Here is a 23,597-nt window from a genome sequence, read left to right on the forward strand (position 1 = left end):
CGCCAAATTCTGATTTCTATTATCAGTATGCCCAACTTGTTTCGATAATATCTCGGATGATTTGTCAAATTTTATTGTTCAAGACCAAAGTATTTACAGACATATCTGCGCGGTAGTTCTTAAGGGATGCTTGTCTCGCTCTTATCTTGCAGCTCTGCCGATGATGCGAATAAATTGTATAACCTTTATAACTTTATGGTATCCGCACTTAAAAAGAGAGCTCGATTGACTCATCATCTGTACCTGATAAGCTAGTTTAATTCAGAACATTATTCCCCCGTTGCTCTCGATTTTTTCTTTATTTATATTCATTACTCTAATCCTAAGTATTACTAAGACTTGTAAGAATGTATTTTGTTTCCATTTATTTCTCTCTTTGTGTGAGAAATATGCCCAAACAATAAATATAATTATATAATTATGAATTATATTAAATATCAATAAATTATAATTTTCATTACTTTTGGTATCAGCATTTGTAGAGAGAATTTGTCTGATTTGTTAGGTTAACTTAGCAAGTTAATACAATTTAAAATTATAAATTACATTTATCCTTAATTTTGATATTTTGTGCTGTCTTGTTCTGTTCTGCTTGCTTTTGTTTTGTTTATTCACATAAAATGTGCTTCATTATTATTTATTTCTATATTCAATTCAATATTATTTGTATGATTGTATTTTGTACTCAATTATGTATCCAACTCTTTTTGTACGGGCTAGAAGCTCAAACTAGAAGTAAATATACAGGGTGACCAAAGTTATATGCTCCACCCACTTTTTTTTTTAACGGCGGGAAATTTCGAAAAAATAAAAAACACGTATTTAATCATTTTTAGTCTAGTTTATTTTCAGTGATTGACCCATTTTTTTAAACCCCTGTATCTCGAGATACAGCATCCAACTTTTGTTTTTCAAATGAAACGTTATATTTTTTGTTGCAAATTTTTGTAGTATTTGAGCTCCTAAAAACAACAAAAAATTTTTTTTTGAAATCGGTTAGGTTTTTCAAAAGTTATGGTAATTTAAAATATGAAAAACAAATTTCAGTTTACTGTCAAAATTACGTTATTTTTTTTAAAGAATCTATTCAAACTGGGCACAACCAACGGATAGGCAAGCCAAAACTCTGGACTCCCACGCTTTCCTTGTAGCAGCACTTAGGGTGGCGTAGTCAAGATCTAGACAGGCTAGAGTAATTCGACGTTTCAGATAATCGACTGAAGCCACGGGTTTAAGGATACTTTACACTTTATTTTTTTAGGTATCCCCACAAAATATAGTCCATTTGGGTTAAGTCCGAAGATCGAGGTGGCCATTGGATGGGACAATGAGTGCTTAAGCACTTTTAATGGAAATTTCTGTCCAGGTAACCTCGAACCACTCTCGCCGGGCAACCATCTTGTTGAAAATACATATCTAGCCGACGTTGTAGATGAACATCTTCAAACGGAACTGGCAAAATGTCTCTGAAAAAAAAGTTGGATACCTTTCACCAGTTAAGTTCTCTCTGTAGAAGTATGGGCCGATTAGTTGATTTCCTATAACTCCAACCAAACGTTTGTAGAAAAAACAATCTGAACGTCGAATAACTCTAGCCTGCCTAGATCTTGACTTCGCCACCATAAGTGCTGCTTCAAGGAAAGCGTGGGAGTCCAGAGTTTTGGCTTGCCTATCCGTTGGTTGTGCCCAGTTTGAATAGATTCTTTAAAAAAAAAATAACGTAATTTTGACAGTAAACTGAAATTTGTTTTTCATATTTTAAATTACCATAACTTTTGAAAAACCTAACCGATTTCAAAAAAAAAAATTTTGTTGTTTTTAGGAGCTCAAATACTATAAAAATATGCAACAAAAAATATAACGTTCCGTTTGAAAAACAAAAGTTGGATGCTGTATCTCGAGATACAGGGGTTTAAAAAAATGGGTCAATCACTGAAAATAAACTAGACTAAAAATGATTAAATACGTGTTTTTTATTTTTTCGAAATTTCCCGCCGTTAAAAAAAAAGTGGGTGGAGCATATAACTCTGGTCACCCTGTATTATCAGTATTTAAATTTAGGTTTCTACTGGCGATTAAATAAATTATTGTGCGGGTATTATTATTAAAGCATATTATATGGATATCGAAAAAATATACTGCTATTATTTAAAAGAAAAATAAAAAAGAGATGAGATTGGAAAATGTAATAACAACTCTAATTCAGTGAAATGAAAAAGGAGAAAGAAATCTTACCGTGGAGCGCCTTAAGGTATGCTTTGCCAGCATTTATCATCTGCCTGGCACCGGGATTGAATTTGTCCAGGATGTTCTGTAATAAATAAAATGAACATTAGTGAAATGAAACCTCTTTTTTGCTTTTTTCCCCTTAATTCCTATCTAATCATAAAATAATTTATCAAATAATATTACCTTCAGACGATATAATACAAATTAGGTATCTAAATTGAACTATCTATTTGAATATTAAGTAAGTTTTATGTCTGGTACCTGTTGCACAAAATCAGTTTAATTTTCTTAACTGTGGGCAAATTATCTAAAGATGATTTAATACCTGACGATGTTTTAAACATAACTAAATGAAAATCCTGTGCATTTAGAAAGAATATATCGCGTATTTGCAAAAGACATTCAATTTGGACCTCTGATGTCATTCTTATTAGAGAAATTAGACTAATTTGCCTTTTACGTTAGTCGCTTCGGCGATACAAAGAAAGAGTATGAAAATCGATAAGAAAATCTCAAAATTTTGATATTGATGACGAAAGTAAGATTCTTTCAAAATATCTGATTAGTTTAGTTCATCAGGAATAATTTTGTTTTTTCTCACGTTTAATTGAGTTACAATTAGAGCGTTGGCGCTATAACAGTGAACAGGAGAAGTTACCCCAGTGGTAACACTCCAAAACATTAGACTGTTTGTCACTCTCTTCACTAGAGAGGAGATCACGAGGCCAAACTGTCTCTTAAGGCGTCTTGTCCGGGTTGTCAGGAAGAGTTCTAGAAAAAAGATTTGTGCTAGAGGATTTATATGAGATTGCTGGCTAAAGTGGAGTTTCCTGTAACGTGTTTTGGCGACTTGTGCGATAAAAGAAATGTTAAGGTCATTGTGTATAGACAGGTTAGAGACATAAAATAGAGCGTGTACAATAGTTTGAAGTATTTTACATTGTAGGGATTTAATCCTTTGTAGATTACAGCGTTCGGTTGAACCCCACGGCTCTATTCTAAACGCCAGATAGGTTTTAAAATAGAAGTATAAGGTTCCTGGCCATCAATTTGGATTCAGACATAAACTGTTTTAACAACTTCATGCCTCTCAAGCTTTTGAGAAGGTATACGAGATGTGGCTATTAAATAACGATACTATTGCTATAAAACATTTTATTTTAAATTTATACATATTTAGTTATTATCACCTTCAATATACACCACTCCCCTATCCCTACAACGCTCCATGCGAATTTACCATTGTTCGAAACAGTGCTGGAAGTCTTTTTCTGTCAGCTCCTGCATGAAGCGTGCCGCTTTTTCTTTCACAGCTTCAACGGACTGAAATCGTGTACCTTTTAATGCAGATTTGACTTTGGGGAACAGATAAAAGTCACATGGGGCCAGGTCAGGCGAATAAGGCGGATGGCCTAAAACTGGGATGTTGTACTTGGCTAGAAACGTCTTGACAGACAATGCAGTGTGAGCCGGTGCATTGTCTTGATGGAGAACCATCTTGGAAACGCTTGAACCACACAAAAACTCGTGCACGTGATTAAAATTCATCGCCATAAACTTCTTTTAATAAAAGATAAGTTTCAGTAGCGGTTTTACCCAGATTCAAGTGAAATTTCACATTTTCGTTGCTCTACTACATGTGTTTTCAACAAAACGAAACTAACACTTCTTACACAAACGACGGTTCCGGTCAGACAGATTTCTCTACAAACACGTGTGAGACGCTGCAATCGAAAGAGAAGGCTTTACGCTGTTGGTCGTTCAGATTTGGCGCATGCATAGTTCTTCTGTAGCAGCATCAGTCTCGTTATTTAATAGCCTCACCTCGTATGTGACACGTGTAGAATTATGATCAGTTATTATGTCTGAAGAGAAAATCGAATATAGAAAAAGACTCAAGAAAAGTTTACGCGTTTGATTACGATGGACCAACGAAGTCGACAATTCTTAAGTAATAGTAAACGGTGGTTGCAGTGAAATATAGTAGTTGTACAGTAATACTAATTATTAAATTATGTTCATTAAGATAAAAACAAGAAGGAAAAATGACAGTCTAAATAAAATAACTGTATCCAGGCCACACTATTTGCATCCTGCAAACTGACAGATAATAGTGTGCATCACACATAACCAAATATTAGCATTGTAAACACGCGTTAAAGTTAGATATAACACGCACATGTATACCAATTTCTTGACAACAGAAATGAATCTTGAACTTTTTCATTAATTAACCAAAGAGGCTAGGGAGAATGTATTTGCAGAGGGGGCAGCTCTTTCATTACAAGCTAAACTTAATGGCTGCGAATCTACCAAATTAATTACCTAAAGTAACCTCACGAATTGCCTCCTCTCCTTGAAAACATTCCTGGAACTCGCCCGGTTGTGTTACCGTTAAATTTAACAAAATCTCGGATGAATTATCAAATAATTTAAAAAAAAGTAATACTGTTTTCATTTATTTTTGTTTCTGGAATATTGGCAAAATTAAGTCTGATTCATTAAATGCAAAAAACAAAACTATTTAAAGCTTCTTTAAATTCCACGATTGTATAATCTATAAATATGGGCCACCATAATAATGCCAAAAAATACTGATAATTCCAATAACTTGAAGTTAATTTTTAGTGTGTTAGTTTAGTGAGTTAGTGCGCAACTCTCCTACCAATTATAATCTATTAGAAGATTGATTATTATGTTTTGATGTAGAGGCTGCGAACAGATTGCTTAGACGATCGATTTATGTTCAGTTAGTCAACGATTTAACGTTTCCATAAAATTTATTTAATTATTTAAAAAGAAAAACTCGCTTTATCGCAAAAATTAAACAAAATTTTTGAATTTAACAGTTTTATGCAATTCTTTTAGAGGAAAATTAAGATTAGCAACAAAAATGACTAAACGATACTGTCACTAGTTATTAAATCTAACAGAAAATTGTCGAATATAAATCGGATTAGATTGCGACATTTCTAATTTCAGAATAATACACTCGTATGAAAGGATGTTGAAAATTTGAGGGCAATTTCAAAGAACCAGACAATTTATGTAATTTTATATTAACCAGTTAAGCGTGTTTGACGTGTATACACTTGTTGTGAAAAATATAAAATTGCCATTAACTATAAAAACTCGAAATTTTAATGAAATACAATAAGAATATTATTTGGCAGGATGTTTCGTTTATCGTACCAATAGAACTGTCAAGTATTTTAAACGGAGTGGTGGGAACCAGCCAAATGAAGTGGTTGGTACATGTTTGGTCTCCGCATTAGAGATTGGGAATTAGCCACACAAATAGAAGCTCTCAACCCTTGGGCAATGCCGTTTTTACCTTAGATAGAGACCTCAGACCTCAGTTCGAGCATGATTTCATTTTACACAGAATTCAAAGCTCTATTCTTCCTTGTAAACGCTCTAGCGTCTCTAGTTAACTAGAGCAATGCATACGTGAAGCGGTGCTAGATTTTGGAATGAGCACAGAATGCTCTGTAATCTCAAGCCCCAAAGATTGCAGAAAAAGTGCTTGCAGTGACTATTATGAAGTTGTAAACTTTAGGGTTGTTTTGCCCTGCGTTCGACGTGTATACACGTCATTGTCTGATTTTAATTCCGCACTCTGTGGGTTTTTTTTATAAACTGAATCAGACGCTCAACTGGTTAAAATGCCATATGCATTTGGAGTCGTTTCATTACCATTACATAATTTGGTGTGATTATAGTTTTGCTTAGATTGATTGAAATGAGGTAGGTACAATTCTTTTATAATGTAAATGTTAACTAGAATGGTAACAAATATAATGTGTTTTTATATAGTTCTGGTTCTTGTTTACACGTATTGTTTTTGCAGACTATGTACGAAGTTTTAGTTCGTTTTACGACTAAGCCTAGCTCCATGACACCCGATTTACTCCAAAAAGGAATTTTAAAGTTCAGTGGTCTATAACGTAGCAGTTAAGAGTTAATAGAGTATTAGGAAAGGCTTGATGTATGAAGCATGTAATACAGTTAAAGCCAGTAGCCCACTATAAAGAGAAGTTCCAGGGGTATAATGTCAGAACTGTCGGCCAGTGGACAAGGGTGGAAACTGGAGTCTGTTGTAAAGCTTCTGGAGTTTCCAGAAGAGTGAACAACTTAGGGTCACTGCTAGTGACGGAAACCCCATGACGTCGCTAAACTTCATACTTCACATGGTACTTGAAACATCAATATAAACTATCATAATATGCGATCGCTACGAAAGGCTATCCAACCAGTAGTTACGGATGTCGTGAATTTATTGCGTAATAAATATAGCATAATTTACTGACTCCGAGCGAATGAGTTACCTTCATTATCACATTAGAAGGTATCTAATTTTGGTGGTTGAAATTTGAAGGAATTTATGAACCCTAAAAACTTAACCTTCTATATCTCATTCCCTATTATTATTAAAACATTGCGATTTACACCTGTTATAGAGTTAACTTTTCTCTACAATTCGATAAAGAATTCATTAAAATCAGAACAATACGAAATGAGATATGAAGGTTTGAAATTTGAAGGAATTTATGAACCCTAAAAACTTAACCTTCTATATCTCATTCCCTATTATTATTAAAACATTGCGATTTACACCTGTTATAGAGTTAACTTTTCTCTACAATTCGATAAAGAATTCATTAAAATCTGAACAATACGAATAGAGTTATAGAGGTTTGAAATCTGAAGGAATTTATGAACCCCAAAAACTTAACCTTCTATATCTCATTACCTATTATTATTAAAACATTACAATTTATACCTGAGCTAGAGTTAACTGTTCTCTACAAATCGATAAAGAATTCATTAAAATCTGAACAATACGAATAGAGTTAGAGGTTTGAAATTTGAAGAACTTTAAAAAACCCCAACCTTTTATATCTCATTAAATATTATCACTTGAACATTGCAATTTATACCTTTTATGGAGCAAACTTTTCTCTACAATTCTGAAAAGAATTCATTAAAATCTAAACAATACGAAAAGAGATACTAAGTTTTGAAATTGGGGGTGCTATTTTGAGTAATAACTCCTCACTATACTTTACACTATTCCTTCAAATATCATAAATTAACAATGATAGAATTCCTATAAAGTAATACACCACTCTCGAGTTAATGAAAACCAAATTTCTTTAGAATCTAGCTGATAGATGACTCCCAGACTAAGCGTTCATGATTTCAGAAGTTAATCGGGCATTCTCATAAGCTAAATTAATTGTAAATTATTAACATCTATTACAACACAAAGTCACTGAATAGTTCAGCGGCAATAAAAGTAATAAACAAGTTATTTAGAACATCTTTTTAAAAATAGATAGGAAAATGAAAATACATCTATACATATTTTATATATAAATACGAGTACGAGTATATCAAATAGGCTCTGGCAAAATTTTATTTATTTTTTACTTCTATTTTCAGTATTTTTACTTAGTCAAAATAAAAAAATCTTAAAAAAAACATGGCTTTTACTTTAGATTGAAGTTCTGAATAAAATATTAACTTCTTATCTCTAAACGGAATACCAGAATTTTTATTTAGGCTAAAGTTTACATGCTTCTGTCTCGCAAAAAAACAGAAATAAAAAGCTAGAGTTGTATACTTACTTGAATCTCTTTCACTAAAATCATTGTCAAGGCTTTTAATTTTACCATTTTTTTTTTTTTTTTAGGACTACGAAAATATAAATATTTGATGATTTTGTAAAGTTTAGGAAATTGTACAATTAACTCAAGTTAAGAGCAATGGTCTAAAATGTGAAATCTCAAAATAAAGTGTAAATTCTTTGCAGCAAAATCGATTAATATTCGATTAATGGATTTGATTGAATAAAACTTAAATGTTTTAATTTACTGTGTTCATTTTTTTGAGATTGGAGCAAAAAATGCACATAATTGAATTCAATTTTTTTCCAATAAAAACGTTTAATTTTTAATCGAAGTATGCACCCATATTATCGATACACTTTTGCCATTTTAGAGGTAACTCATTTATTCCTTTGCTGTAGAAGTTTGGATCACGGGAGTCGATGAACTCTTGAAACGCCATATTGACAGCCTGTGCGGAATTGATTTTTTTTCCAGATAAAAAGTTGTTTAAATTTTGAAAGAAATGATAGTCAGTGGGGGGCAAGGTCTGGCGAATACGGTGGGTGACCGGTGGAGAGTTTCCAACTTCAACTCCTGTAGCTTTGACACGGTCATTCGTGCGGCATGTGGTCGAGCGTTGTCATACAGGAGAATTGGAGTTAATCGATTAACTAATTTTGGCTCAATAGGATGAAAAAATAATTGCCATTTCAGTCGTGATACATTTATTCTGTCGAGTCTTCGACGTAGGGACTAGGTCATCTTCAGGGCTAGATTAGAAAGTAATACTTTTACATTTCAGGGTTGGTGTGTCTTCTGTCTTGTCTGTTCATGGACTCTATTGTCATCAGACAACTCTGTTGTCCATGAACAGACAAGACAGAAGACACACCAACCCAGTGTGAAATCAGCCAGTGCTGACACTCTCGGGAATTCTAGTTGTGGAAAGGTCTAGGTTAGGAGATCTAGGTCGTTTCAGACGTCGTGGGGGATTATCAGGATGGGATGATAAGGAAAGAGATTGAGCTGTTGGATTGGGATGACAGGATAGGCTTTTGTGGAAATTGAGGAATCGTGAATGGATTGTTTCAGTGACAAAAGGAATATTTAGGTCTTTGTGAAGGATGACGTTAGTGACATAATAGGGAGCATTTACAATTCGGCGGAGGACTTTTGATTGGAAGGATTGGATGCGGGAGATATTGGAAGGTTTAGTTGAGCCCCACAGCTCTGATCCGTAAGTCCAGATGGGTTTAAGTAACGTCTTGTAGAGAGTTAGTTTATTGGGTGTGGTTAGTTTAAATTTAGGTCCCATCATGCGTCTTAGTTGTCCGTACCTTTCGAATGGGTCCGTAAATACGAATGGGCTCCTATTTCCTGGTAAACCTATTTCGCCGGAGTTCCACAAGGCAGCATCCTTGGTCCCATCCTTTACACTGTATACACTGCTGATATTCCTACTCACCCAAACACCTTAATCACTACTTATGCTGACGATACTGCCATCCTCTCTCCCCACTCAGAACCATCCGAAACCTCAAAATTCCTTCAAGAGCACCTCAACCTAATTGAAAGCTGGTGCACCCATTGGCGCATAAAAATTAATGAAAGCAAGAGCGTTCAAGTAACTTTCACGCTCAGGCGTCAAACGTGCCCCAGTGTTTTCATCCTCAACAATCCCATCCCTACCTCGAATGTAGTACGCTACCTGGGTTTCTACTTGGACAGTAGACTCACGTGGAATCCACACACGAGACTCAAACGACTACAACTAAACCAAAGGTACGGACAACCCTGAAATGTAAAAGTATTACTTTCTAATCTAGCCCTGAAGATGACCTAGTCCCTACGTCGAAGACTCGACAGAATAAATGTATCACGACTGAAATGGCAATTATTTTTTCATCCTATTGAAACTATAAATCAGTGACCAAAAAGAATGAACTATAATTTTGGTTGTTTAATCGCAAGATTTCTCATCATTTCGTCTAGTTGATAACAGTAGACATCCGCCGTGATCGATTGAGCTGTGGTGGATGACCATCTGAGCCAGACCACCAAACAGTGACTATCAGCTTCTTCTAGTGGATGTCTCGTTTCGGACAGTGTTTTGATGGTTCATCGCAATGGTTGGACAGACCTTGCCCCCATAATCTCTTTCAAAATTTAAACAACTTTTTATCTGGAAAAAAATTCAATTCCGCACAGGCTGTCAAAATGGCGTTTCAAGAGTTCATCGACTCCCGTGATCCAGGCTTCTACAGCAAAGGAATAAATGAGTTACCTCTTACTTACTTACTTACTATACAGCTCTACAGCCCGGGGTGGGCCTTGGCTTCCATAATAATGTCATTCCATGTTTCTCTGTCCTTAGCTTTTCCTTTCCAGCCAGTTACGCCCAGTGTCCTTAGATCTTCCTCCACTTCCTGGATCCAGCGTCTACGTGGGCGGCCAATTCTCCTTTTTCCGAAAACCGTGCCTTGCAGTAGTCTGCGTGTATACGGTTATCTGGCATTCTTTCCACATGACCAAGCCATTCGATGCGAAGGACTTTTATAAAATGGGTAACGCAAATATCGTTATATAACGCGTAGAGCTCCCTGTTCGTTCTGATTCTCCAGTTGCTATTATCACTATCATAAACTGGGCCGTATATCTTTCGGAGAATTTTACGTTCGAATATCTTTAAGCTGGTATCCGTTGCCGCAGTCAGATTCCACGTTTCCGCGCCATATGTCAACACTGGCCTAATTAGCGTCTTATACAATCTTGTCTTTGTAGTCCTCGACAAGTTGGAGGTCGTAAACAATTTCGTGTTCGCAAAATGAGTTACCTCTAAAATGGCAAAAGTGTATCGATAATATGGGTGCATACTTCGATTAAAAATACAAAGTTTTTATTGGAAAAAAAAATCGAATTCAATTATGTGCATTTTTTGCTCCATTCCATACTTGACAACCCTTTTGTCCTCACACACACTCAGACCAGTGTCCAAAAATAATTTTTTCGGTCTAGGAGACCCCAAAACGGGTCTTATCTTTGAAAAAATTGAAACAGAAAATTAGAGAACTCAATACATTCCTTGGCCTAGTAAAAGAAACTAAAAATTTACTTTGTACTGCTTTTAGACATTATAGGTTAAAAATAATAATAATAAAAAAGGGAAAGGATTAGCTCAGATTACTGGATTCGAACGCGAAAATCCCGGGTTCGAATCCAAGCTACTGGTTCTTAGATATTCACTTCCTAGGAGCTTCTTACAAGAACAAAAGCTTGTCAAAAATTGAAAACAAACTAAGCATTCAACAAGTAAAAAAACCAATTTATTTCTCCAGATTAAAAGATCAATTGTAGATTGACAATTGAAATGATAAAATTAAGAGATTTGAGATAAAAGGTTGCTAGAAGGGAGATAAGAAAGCGGATATAAGGGCTGATATTTATAAACAAGTATAGGGGAGGTCACGTGGCCAGGACTGTCTCCAGTATGTCGCCCTTCATGTCCCCAAAACATGTTTACAACGGGAAGGGTGTGAATTTTAGGGTGCTTATATCAACCATCTGCTGCATTTACAACTTCTAAACGTGTATTTTGCGCTGCAGGTAAATCCAATGAGGCAATCAAAGTAAAAGAATGTATCATTAATTTTGTAATTACACAGAAGACAAATTTAAATTGATTTTTATTTAAAAATTGTATGGAGCAAACATTAATATTTGTTTCAAATTTCTAAATATCACATGAAAAGGGGTTTTTAAAGCTAAATTTTAGGATCAGCCTAATTTGGATGGTTGGATTCTTTGGTAACCTCTATTCAGCCAATCTACAGAAGTTCAAGAAGTGGGTAAACGGAAGTCAGGATCAACAACTACCTTAGTGTGAATACAATATCCATTCAAATGCTTCCTCAGATATTATGGCACCTTCTGCCCATCTCAGACTCACAACTGAAGAGATGAAAGACGAAGATAGTAAGTATAGTAATGACAAAAACACAGTGGAAGTACAATTCTCTGCACCATACATGAATGCTTCAGTTTCCAAATCGATTACATCTATAAAACAAAAAAGTTGAGAAAAATGAGAAACTAGTACATACTGTTTTTTAAAACTCCTGTTAAACGATAGATACAAATAAACGATGTAGACTGTATTGCAGCAGATGTATCTTTTATCTATCGACATAGTATTAAAAGTATAAGATGGAGTATATCGTTATTATTACGACAATTTTTACGTGATTAAGGAAGTTAATCAATTTGGCAAGTGAAAGAAAATGATTAATTCAAATTCAGTCTTAAATTTATATTTCTATTACAGGAAAACTTCATTATATACAATTTTTTATTAAAGATTTTAGCAAAAATTAGTAATAACTGTTCTGTTACAAATACTACAAGTATTATTACTTAGTTTAAATTGATTCTTCAGCAATATAAATGATGTCTTCTTCGTTCGATGTATTGGAGCTCCCGTTATGTCGATTTGTCCTTAAATTTTTATAATAATCGTGTTTAATAGATGTTCAAGAAGTCGTCAGTTGCGTTGTATGAAGTGATTTAACTAAATTTTTATTACAATTTATATTAGAGTATGGAGTTGATAAGATTGGCTTCTGAAATTAATTATTCATTATTCAATGGCTAAAAAATGTTTGTCATTTAGTAGTGTTAATACTTATTATCAGCGAAATTTTGTTTTGACTAATATATTGTTAGGAGGAGTCAATAACGTGTTCAGAAAGTGGAGGAGTTAATCGATTTAGCAAGTGAAGCATTCACTTAGGAATCAACTTCTGATGATGGACGCAAATATGAAACTTAAGTAGGAAGAGAATTTTCACGTACAAGCGTACCAACGTTACAATTAGTCAAACAAAATACCATTCAAGAAAACAACAATACAGAGTTCGCTACACACAAGGTTACATTATTAATGATTAAATGGAATGCATTATATTAAATTCTCTGGTTTAGTGTACTAACAGAACATGAACCTAAATGAGCATATTATTCGCTCATGTTAATACAGTTTCACACTGCCATTATTTAGTCAAGAGTACTATTGAAAAACAAAGCAGCTATAATTTAGATTTAAACTTTAATTTAGATTTAATTTCCATGAATGTAATATGACTAGTATGATCAAATAATGTGAAACGTCTAGCCCTTTGAAAATGCTATTGGTACAAGGCTGCACAAGTTTTTCACGTTTATGAAATATCTAATACTAGTTAATTTCAGGGTATCTACGGCTAAAGAAGCCTGCAGAGGTAACTACGAGGGTCGTTTGAAAAGTCCGTGCAAAGTCAGAGAGATAGCACTACTGGCGCGTATCGAGGTTATGTTTAGTTAGTAGCATCTCTTGGAAGAACACACACCAAGTTTCAGCCAGATCGGTCTATTTCTTTGTGTTTGGCATTCGTTTGAATCGAGGAAGTCGAGTGATTTTCAAAAAATGGACGAAAAAGAATTTCGTGTGTTGATTAAACACTACTTTATGAAAGGCAAAACGTTTCAGGAGACTAAAGAGAAGCTTGATAAACATTATGGTGACTCTGCACCTTCGATTAGAACAGTTTATAAGTGGTTTCAAAATTTTCGGAGTGGCCATATGGGCACAAGTGACGCTGAACGTTCTGGACGCCCTGTTGAGGTTACTACTCCAGAAATCATTGATAAAATCCATGATTTGGTGATGGATGACAGAAGAGTGAAGGTGCGTGAGATTGCTAGTGCTGTGGGCATCTCGAATGAACGGGTACATAATATTTTGCATCAACATTTGGACATGACAAAGCTATCCGCAAGATGGGTGCCGCGATTGCTCACGCTTGACCAAAAACGAAATCGTGTGAAGTGTTGCAAGGACGGTTTGCAGCTGTTCCAGAAGAATCCGCAGGACTTTAAGCGTGGTTTCGTCACTGTGGATGAAACATGGATACATCACTACACTCCTGAGACCAAAGAACAATCTAAACAATGGGTTACCAAGGGTTAATCTGCGCCAAAAAAGGCGAAGACCGTTCCTTCGGCCGGAAAGATTATGGTGACTGTCTTTTGGGATTCGCAAGGAATAAGCCTCATCGACTATCTGGAAAAGGGTAAAACTATTACAGGTGCATATTATTCATCGTTATTGGACCGTTTGAAAACCGAGCTGCAAGAAAAACGCCCACGATTGGCCCACAAAAAAGTCCTTTTCCATCACGACAACGCACCAGCTCACACCTCAGCAGTTGTGGTCGCAAAATTAATGGAAATAGGGTTCCAACTCGTTTCACACCCCCCCTATTCTCCAGACTTGGCTCCCTCGGACTACTATTTGTTCCCCAATGGCTGGCGGGAAAAAGATTTTATTCAAACGAGGAGGTGATTGCAGAAACGAATGGCTATTTTGCAGACTTGGACAAATCCTATTATTCGGAAGGGATCAACAAACTAGAGCAGCGTTGGACGAAGTGTATAAGCCTAAAAGGAGACTATGTTGAAAAATAAAAAAGGTTTACCCCAAAAAATTAAGTAGTTTTTATTTTTGCACTGACTTTTCAAACGACCCTCGTACTTATCGTATGCAACTATTGTATTTAAAACTACTGTATTTAAAAAGAATTAAAATGAAGAAAAATGCAGTTTTAATTTCACTAAAATGTTTCAAATCGTTGCCGAGATATTCAATCATAAAGATTAAATTTTTGTTATTTTTTCCTGTTCCTCTTTTCAAAATGTAAAATTAAAATTTTTAATTTTTAATAAATCAAAAGATGATAAAACTTAAAGCCATAAGAGACTTAAAAATCAGGTTAAACATCATTAAAACAAAAACAAAAAAATATTCCACTTTATTAACAAAGTCGGTACAAAAATATTTCTTATTTACTCAAAATGAATATGTTTTACCTGAATTTTAAGTCCCTTTTAGCTTTAAGTTTTATCATCTTTCGATTTATTAAAAATTATTAAAAAAATCGCTTTTAATTTTAGTTTTTGAAACAGAGAAATAGGTAAAAAAAAGACGAAAATTTAATATTTATGATTGAATATCTCGACATCGGTTTGAAACATTGAAGTGAAATTAAAACTGCATTTTTCTTCATTATTCTAATTCTTTTTAATTACAGTAGTAAAAAGTGGGGGTCGAAAGGAAATCGCCACTTTCTACCCCCGATTTAAGGGGTAAGGCGGGAATAAAATCAAAAAAACACCATCCACAAACTAGAGAGAAAATACTTCGCCAAACTTTATGTTCGTTTTTTTTGGATATCTCCCTTCGTTTAAGAGTTATTTCAAAAGTGGCCCGTTTAAATGGGACACCCTGTATAGAAGCTCTAGAGCAGTGATGGCGAACCTATGACCGGAGGGTCAGACACTGACCCGCGCAAGCTTTTTCACTGACCCACAATTGCTAGGCAACCATTTGTTTGTTTACGCGGGTTGATTTAGATTTTCTAATTGTGTGCGATAATTTATATTCTATCTGTATTTTTTTCAATCACTCATTGACACAAAAGCAATTTAAATGCTATCTATAACCTTTAGTTTGATCATTACAGTTTTAAAAACGCAAATGACGACAAATGCTTTTGTAGTATTTGAAATAAAAGCAAAAGTGTTTACAAAATATCAAATAAAATGTATAATTTTACTCATATTTTGTTTGTTAAACAAAAATCGACAACCCAAAGCAAATAACCATATTTAGATCATTTTTCTTCAGATAAAACACACTTTTGTAAGGTTTTGATCAGTTACGTATGTTTGTAAAAAGAGACTTCCATAGCACTTGTTTCGTCCCCGTTTTACCCGTTAAGCCAACTGAATTTTAAAGATGTTTAGTTTTAAAAATATTCAGTTTAAAATTTTTAAACTTAACTCTTGTGCAAATGGGCATCAGTGACCCAAGAACTAGTACTGAAAAAAAAATTAACAAAATTTGACCCACTTCTCAAAAAGGTTCGCCATCCCTGTAATAGAGTTTAATGAATAGGAGAATTAAAATAAATGAAAACAAACGTAATTTACATTACATTCTCCGTAAGATGAACCAGTCGTTTGCCTAAACAATACTCCTCTTCGTAACAGATTGTGTCAAGTATCCTGTGTCTCTTCATGGACGAACGCCTAACCTGAATTCCACTTGCATGACTTAATAAACGGAATGAACTAAACAGACGATTCAATCTTCTCTCTATACTTCTCGACAAATGATCAATATTTACATTAACCATTATACTCAAACCTGATTGGAAGTTTGGGGTCAAACTCAAGGTATATATCAATGGTATATTCAATCCTTCCATAAAAATTTTAGCTCCTTACTTTGTTTCTAACTCTAATTTGCACCTGGGATCTCTTTGTTCCCCATATTTCTGGAGCTACAAGATCTTGCTACACCTCAAGTTCCAGCCTCAATCACCTCACATCCTAATCCACTAGTATCCCAACCTACTACATTACCAAGTAATCGCCCAAAACGGGTAAAGCGCCGGTGGGCAAGTGATCTTCTCAATGAAGTGCATAATAGTGAACTGTTCTTCTTTGGGAGTTTCACCAATGGGTGAATTCTTCCCTCATGCTACTCATGTATTAGTACTATGTATCACGTTGAATCAACTTCATTAATAATAATCAGAAATGGTAAAAAGATTTCTCTAATAATGGTACCTGGAGATGTGGTAAGATGAATCATGGCATAATAATTTCTAGTCAAAATTCCACCGAACAACTTTAGTAATAAGTACGACCGTAGTTTAACAGCTGAAGTAATTACAAAATGTGAATGGTAAAGGAAGGAATGTCCTCCTAGATGGAATTGGTTGTGAGAGTTGGAAGAATGGCGATAAAATTGGATGTTCCCCGTGCACTTCTCAGTTTTATTCCTAGAGTAATACACAATACACCCACAGGTGCTCAGAAGGAGATGCTTTTGTTCTCTGAAGCAGCTAGTTAATTCTCTTGTTCAACTAAAGTAAGGTGATATGGTAGTTCCGAGTCGTGTATGGTTAATGCAGAAACTACAAGAATGCAGAAGAGGAAACCATAAACTAGGAAGTGATGGTGGTATAATTATTTTCTAGCCATTAAAACTTGAAAGTCTCCTGGAGACCGAACTGAAATAATGCTGTTCCTTACACCAGACTGAATTATGCTCCTCGTTATTTCTAGCTTGCAATTTTTTTAAGGCCTACTCCTAGTTCTTTTTTCTCAAGTCATAATTCACTAACAGTAACATAATTATGCAGCTATAATTTACAATGTTAAAGCGGCAAAAATGTTCTTCAAAATATCGTTAACTATTAATTATTCCAAGCGTTAATAATATCTTTAGCGGTCTCTTATGTCTTGTTGAAGACTGTGTACATGTTAATTACCATCAAGCTCATATACAATAAATATGATTACTAAATAAAATTTAATGCTTCTTCAATGTCAAATCAAGTATTACTTTATGTTTAGAAAAAATCCTTGCAACATAAATGTTGACGAACTGCAAGAACTTCAAGGAAACGACAGAGATATTAGGAAGAAATGGTTGCAAGCATATCAGGGGACCATGAAATGGTCCATAAAATTGCAGTTATAAGGTTGCATAATCAGGCGACAAAAAGTTCATTGTTAAATACCAGAGAATTAATCGGAGAATTTAGGTATTGTTTTTTTAACGAGCCTGCAAAATATGAAGTCGCTTCTGCACTACATGGTGAGGTTTTTTCTTAGAAAAAAGTGGAAGCAGCACGTATTTTGCTAATGGTAAAGTCTTGCCGGAAATGGTAATATTGGCGGAACTTATTAGCAACAATTGGCTTGAAAGTGCTGGCAAAAATAGTTGATTGTAAGGCCAGCCTAAAAGTTTACAAATCAGGCATTATTAGAAAGAAGTCTGGAAGGAAGTCTACAACTTCTACCAAAGTCTACAGTTTTGAAGGTAGTGTCAGACTTTACCAGCTGAATAGAATGGCTTAATCCCTTTTTTGTAAACATGCAGATAAAAAAGCTTCTTAAAGATTTAGTAATCATCAATATACTAAGAAGAAATAATGTAGATGTCTTTGTCAAAGGCACGATATGGAACTAAAAAATTATGACAGTGGGGAAGTGAGGATCATTTTGAGGTTTTAGTACAGAAAATAAAACAGTCATTTAAAATAAATTTGATGGTTAAAGCTGCGAATTCAACTTTTCATTGTTTGTACAAAGAGTTAATTATAGATTTGGGTCAAAATCATTACATTAAAGATGCAAAAAAGTTACACTTTATGCAAACTATAATGAAATTGAGGGGGGAAGCTAATAAATTTAAACTATACAGTGGGTCGTATAAGCGAGAGTCACCACCTCTGTTTTTTTTTTTTTTTTTTTTTCCTTTCTTTCTTGGCATCGGTAGCACCATACAGCCAGCATATCATTTATTTGTACATAAATAACAAAAATTTAGTTTTAAACCTTTATGTTTTTATAATTCATTAGTGCCTAAAATCTGTTAAACTTTAATGCCTGCCTCTACCATAAAACCATATAATATTTCATATATCTTTACATTATTACTGCTCAAAATGCAGATATAATTATAAGGGGAAGTTAGCTCCTTTTCAAGGCGGTTGAAAAACTCTTTTCTTTGTATGTCATGCTTCGCACACTCCATGATGATGTGCTCAGCGCTATCCACCTCATGGCATCTATCGCACAAGTTATTATTCACCTTCCCAATTTTATATAAATACTCACCGCAAATAGCGTGGTTCGAACGCAACCGGCACATACTGCTTATAAATCTTTTATTAGAGTTCTCTAAATTTCTAAACCAGAGTTTTCTCTGGCCTGCGACCGGATTATATTGTTTGTAAAATGCACCTTTTTCGTTTGCGTATAATTGACTCCAACTCGCCACCGCTCTTTGTCGGCTCAATGTGTTAACGTCCTCGTTAGTAAGTCTGTAGTCTGTAGTCTGTCCATCCACTGTGGCTTCCCTAGCCAGATCGTCCACCTTCTCATTAAGCACTATTCCAACATGACTTCTGATCCAGACGAACTTCACCATCCTATCTGCGGCTACTATTTCTCTGTTCAACTCTAGAATTTCCACCAGTAAATGAGTATTATTTATAGAAAATTTAAAATTTTGCAGTTTCTGTAGTGAACTATTGCTGTCGGTGTAAATTACGGTTTTTTTGTGGTTAAGTGTGTTGATATACCGCAATGCCTCTTTTATAGCGTACAGTTCCGCGCTGTATACCGTACATAGTGGTGCCAGTTTGAATTTAGCCCCATAGTCTAATTGAGGATCATAAAACGCAGCAACCACCTCTGTTCAATGTGTAATCTCAATGTAGTTGAAGATTTATTTCATTATGTAGCTGAATGTCCAGTTCTTAAAGAATTTAGAATCCGGTGGTTCAATAAGAAAACGCTAACTAAAACTGACATAATTAGTTATCTGAATGGGCAGAATAATAGTTTTAAGCGCCTTTATTGGTATACCACTTGGAGGCGGCTAATTACAGACTGTTTTTGATATCTAATTACAATTTTTAAATTAACTTTTTTATATGTAGGTTTTAATTAAATTTTACAGAATTCATTAATTAATTTAAATTTGTTAACATATATTATTTTTGCGGTTGCTATTTCAATTTTTTGATAAAGAATTCTTTTAATTTTGTAGCAAAAAGTAAAAAGAAACAATGTTTTTATAGATGAAAAATATTTTTTGACGTGAATACGTCTTTAAATTTGCTATCATATGGAGGCAATCCCAAAAACCTAATGATAACAAAATCGGGGAATACAGTTTTGCATTATAGTTTCGAATCTATCGTCTACATCCAAAATTAAATTAGACCACTGGATAGCTATAGGATCAAAGAATTCATTACGATAAGCGAGGGCTGTGACGCATCGTGCGCGGTGGAGGGGGAAGCGCCGCCATTTTGAGATCATTTTGCTGCGTATCGAGATTTGCAATTTGTATAACTTTTGACTCGGAGAAGCTACAATGTTCGTTCAAGTTTTAATCGTCAGCTGTCGTCACAATCTATCGATTGTACATAAAACATTAGTGTAAAATAGTGACAGTGAATATAATAAGGTGTTAGAATAAAAAAATATTATCAAAGATATATAATGTCGGCTTATACGCGTCGAAAAGCCAGAGATCGTATACGGTTGGAAAGGGCTTCTCAAGAACAATCGAATGGTAATAATAAAACACCATATGTCCGAGTCAAGCTGTGCTGGGAACGTAGAAGAATGAATGCGGCCGAGCGGATCAACGACGGTTTCAGTACATCTGCAGCTGGGGCGGTTGAAATGATGCAAGTGGATGATGAAATCGCTTCTACATCGACAACGGACTGTTATAGGCATAGATTGTGTTCGATCGTCGATTTGTTTCCTTGATTTCATCCTAAATACATAAATAAATATTTTGTATAAAAAGTATAACCCGTTACGTAAACGTATTCACGTAAAACACACGGCCGTGTCCATGGCACATCCAGTTTTTTTTTTTTTTTTTTTTAAATGAGGTCAACCTCTGCCGACGAACAAAATGTTGTTTTTCTTACTTTTTTCCCTTTTGTTTTGTATTATTTTGTTAGTCATTAATTAAACAAATATTATTATTATTATTTTAATGATTTAAGGCGCGTCAACATCTGAGGTTATTGGCGCCCGGAGCTTTTTTCAGTGCACTGCCGGCCTCCGGACAGTGTTCTCTTATTACAGACAACACTGTCCATCACCGGACAGTGAGCTGAAAAGAAGCTCCTAGGAAGAGAAAATCTAAGGGTCAGCAGCTGGATTCGAACCCAGGACCTCCGCGTGGGAGTCCAGTATGCTAAACTCATAGCTAATCCCTTCCCTCTATTATTATTATTATTATTATTATTATTATTAATGTAGAAGGAAACAGTAGTAGAATGCACTGCACTTTGCTACAGATGTTTTAAAATAGTTCAAATCACTACATAAAATTTTGTGGTAAAGTAAAACTACAAAAGAGTGTTAATATTACAAAATCATTAAACTATCCAACACAAAAATACATAATTTTTGTACGTTCAGACAATATAAAGATCTTTTAAATAATAAAATGAGCAATCTGTCCAGGCGATGTTTGAACGAAAATTTTTAATTTAACAAGTAATAGAAAAATATTCAAATACTGTCTTGTAAAGGATGTTCGTGTTCAAAATAATTTTTCCAGAGATCATAGAGGGTTATTCATTTACTGAAGACAAACTACCAAGAGGAATAACAACAAATTACAGGGAAAGTAATAGGAACCGAGGGACAACTGTACATACATTAGGAGGAAAAGCAGAAGCGGAAGTGGCTAGGACAGATGAGAGAGTTGGGTCTATGTGTACACTCGGCCGAACATACTAAACAGTAAGGTAATATTAAAGTTTAGTGAGCAAGGAGGCTGTGTTGCTATTAAAGTGGATGGTTCAAGGGGGAAACAAACACAGAACGGCGCCTAAAGCGGCCATGGTATGAGCAAAGAGTAACCATGTGTCCCGTTAAGATAAGAAAGGGCAAAGAATGAACTACACACATCCCCACTGGGTTCAAGTTAAAAGATTTAGTGTAAACGTAGTGTTAAGAGATTGTATCTATTCGCGTCGCACTACTTAAACACTAAGGCAGAGAGTCTGAACTGTAAAGGCCCAAAATGTAGGCTTAAATCTGGTCATTACTTAAATTTTGTACACCAACTTTTACTTAATAAAAGAGGATTTAACTCAAAGGGAAAATTGTTAATATTTTTTTTCACAATTAAATTTTTATAATTTCGGACATAATATCACGTTACACCAAAAATAATAACAAATTTAAGCACCAGTTCTCTGCATTAATAAATCAGGGACCACTCTACAACCTTGTTTTGTACTTAAGTAAACATTACAAGACGTTCTAAAAGCTGTGTCGATGTTATATTTTAATATCTTCCAGTGATAACATAAGAGTTAAACATCTAATTTCATTTTACTGCGATTTTTCGAATTTAAGGATTTCATTTCATTACAGGATTTCATGACCCAAAAAATTTTCAACCCTTTATATCTTCTCAATTTATAGATCTATATACAAAAGAACTATATCATATAACTGAGGAAAACAAAGTGTATAAGAGAACAAAATTTCATACGAATATATTGTTCACAGAAGAAGATATAAAGTGGGCGTAATTTTACAGGATTTCATGACCCAAAAAATTTTCAACCCTTTATATCTTCTCAATTTATGGATCTGTACACAAAAAAACTATATCATATACCTGAGGAAAAGAAAGTGTATAAGAGAACAAAATTTCATACGAATATGTTGTTCACAGAGGAAGATATAGAGTGGGCGTAATTTTACAGGATTTCATGACCCAAAAAATTTTCAACCCTTTATATCTTCTCAATTTATGGATCTGTACACAAAAGAACTATATCTTATAACTGAGGAAAACAAAGTGTATAAGAGAACAAAATTTCATACGAATATGTTGTTCACAGAGGAAGATATAGAGTAGGCGTAATTTTACAGGATTCCATGACCCAAAAAATTTTCAACCCTTTATATCTTCTCAATTTATAGATCTGTATACAAAAGAACTACATCATATAACTGAGGAAAACAAAGTGTATAAGAGAACAAAATTTCATACGAATATATTGTTAACAGAGGAAGATATAAAGTGGGCGTAATTTTACAGGATTTCATGACCCAAAAAATTTTCAACCCTTTGTATCTTCTCAATTTATGGATCTGTACACAAGAGAACTATATCATATACCTGAGGAAAACAAAGTGTATAAGAGAACAAAATTTCATACGAATATGTTGTTCACAGAGGAAGATATAGAGTGGGCGTAATTTTAAACGATTTCATGACCCAAAAAATTTTCAACCCTTTATATCTTCTCAATTTATGGATCTGTACACAAATGAACTATATCATAAAACTGTAGAAAACGAAGTGTATAAGAGAACAAAATTTAATACGAATATATTGTTCACAGAGGAAGATATAGAGTGGGCGCAATTTTACAGGATTTCATGACCCATAAAATTTTCAACCCTTTATATCTTCTCAATTTATGGATCTGTACACAAAAGAACTATGTCATATAACTGAGGAAAATAAAGTGTATATGAGAACAAAATTTCAAACGAATATATTGTTCACAAAGAAAGATATAAAGTGGGCCTAATTTTACAGGATTTCATGACCGAAAAAATTTTCAACCCTTTATATCTTCTCAATTTATAGATCTGTACACAAAAGAACTATAGCTTATAACTGAGGAAAACAAAGTGTATGAGAGAACAAAATTAGTACTAATATGTTGTTCACAGAAGAAGATATAAAGTGGGCGTAATTTTACAGGATTTCATGACCCAAACAATTTTCAATCCGTTATATCTTCTCAATTTATAGATCTGTATACAAAAGAACTATATCATATACCTGACGAAAACAAAGTGTATAAGAGAACAAAATTTCATACGAATATGTTGTTCACAGAGGAAGATATAGAGTGGGCGTAATTTTACAGGATTTCCTGACCCATAAAATTTTCAACCCTTTATATCTTCTCAATTTATGGATCTGTACACAAAAGAACTATATCATATAACTGAGGAAAACAAAGTGTATATGAGAACAAAATTTCAAACGAATATATTGTTCACAGAGAAAGATATAAAGTGGGCGTAATTTTACAGGATTTCATAACCCAAAAAATTTTCAACCCTTTATATCTT

General features: G+C 34.3%; 1 protein-coding gene across 5 annotated transcripts in view; it reads right to left on the minus strand.

Moving 5' to 3' along the window:
* The window catches only part of IRSp53 (Insulin receptor substrate 53 kDa), a 681,191-nt gene that overhangs the window by 236,744 nt on the left and 420,850 nt on the right, over positions 1–23,597 (minus strand). For all 5 annotated transcript variants that reach the window (XM_074140794.1, XM_074140795.1, XM_074140791.1 and 2 more), the window contains one exon: positions 2,236–2,311. In XM_074140794.1, the coding sequence (XP_073996895.1) occupies positions 2,236–2,311 (76 nt within the window). The remainder of the gene's footprint in view (positions 1–2,235; positions 2,312–23,597) is intronic.

This window comes from Rhodnius prolixus, unplaced genomic scaffold (genome assembly GCF_049639745.1).
Source record: "Rhodnius prolixus isolate KJV_2025 unplaced genomic scaffold, Rpr scaffold_6, whole genome shotgun sequence".
Classification (NCBI taxonomy): Eukaryota; Metazoa; Arthropoda; class Insecta; order Hemiptera; family Reduviidae; genus Rhodnius; species Rhodnius prolixus.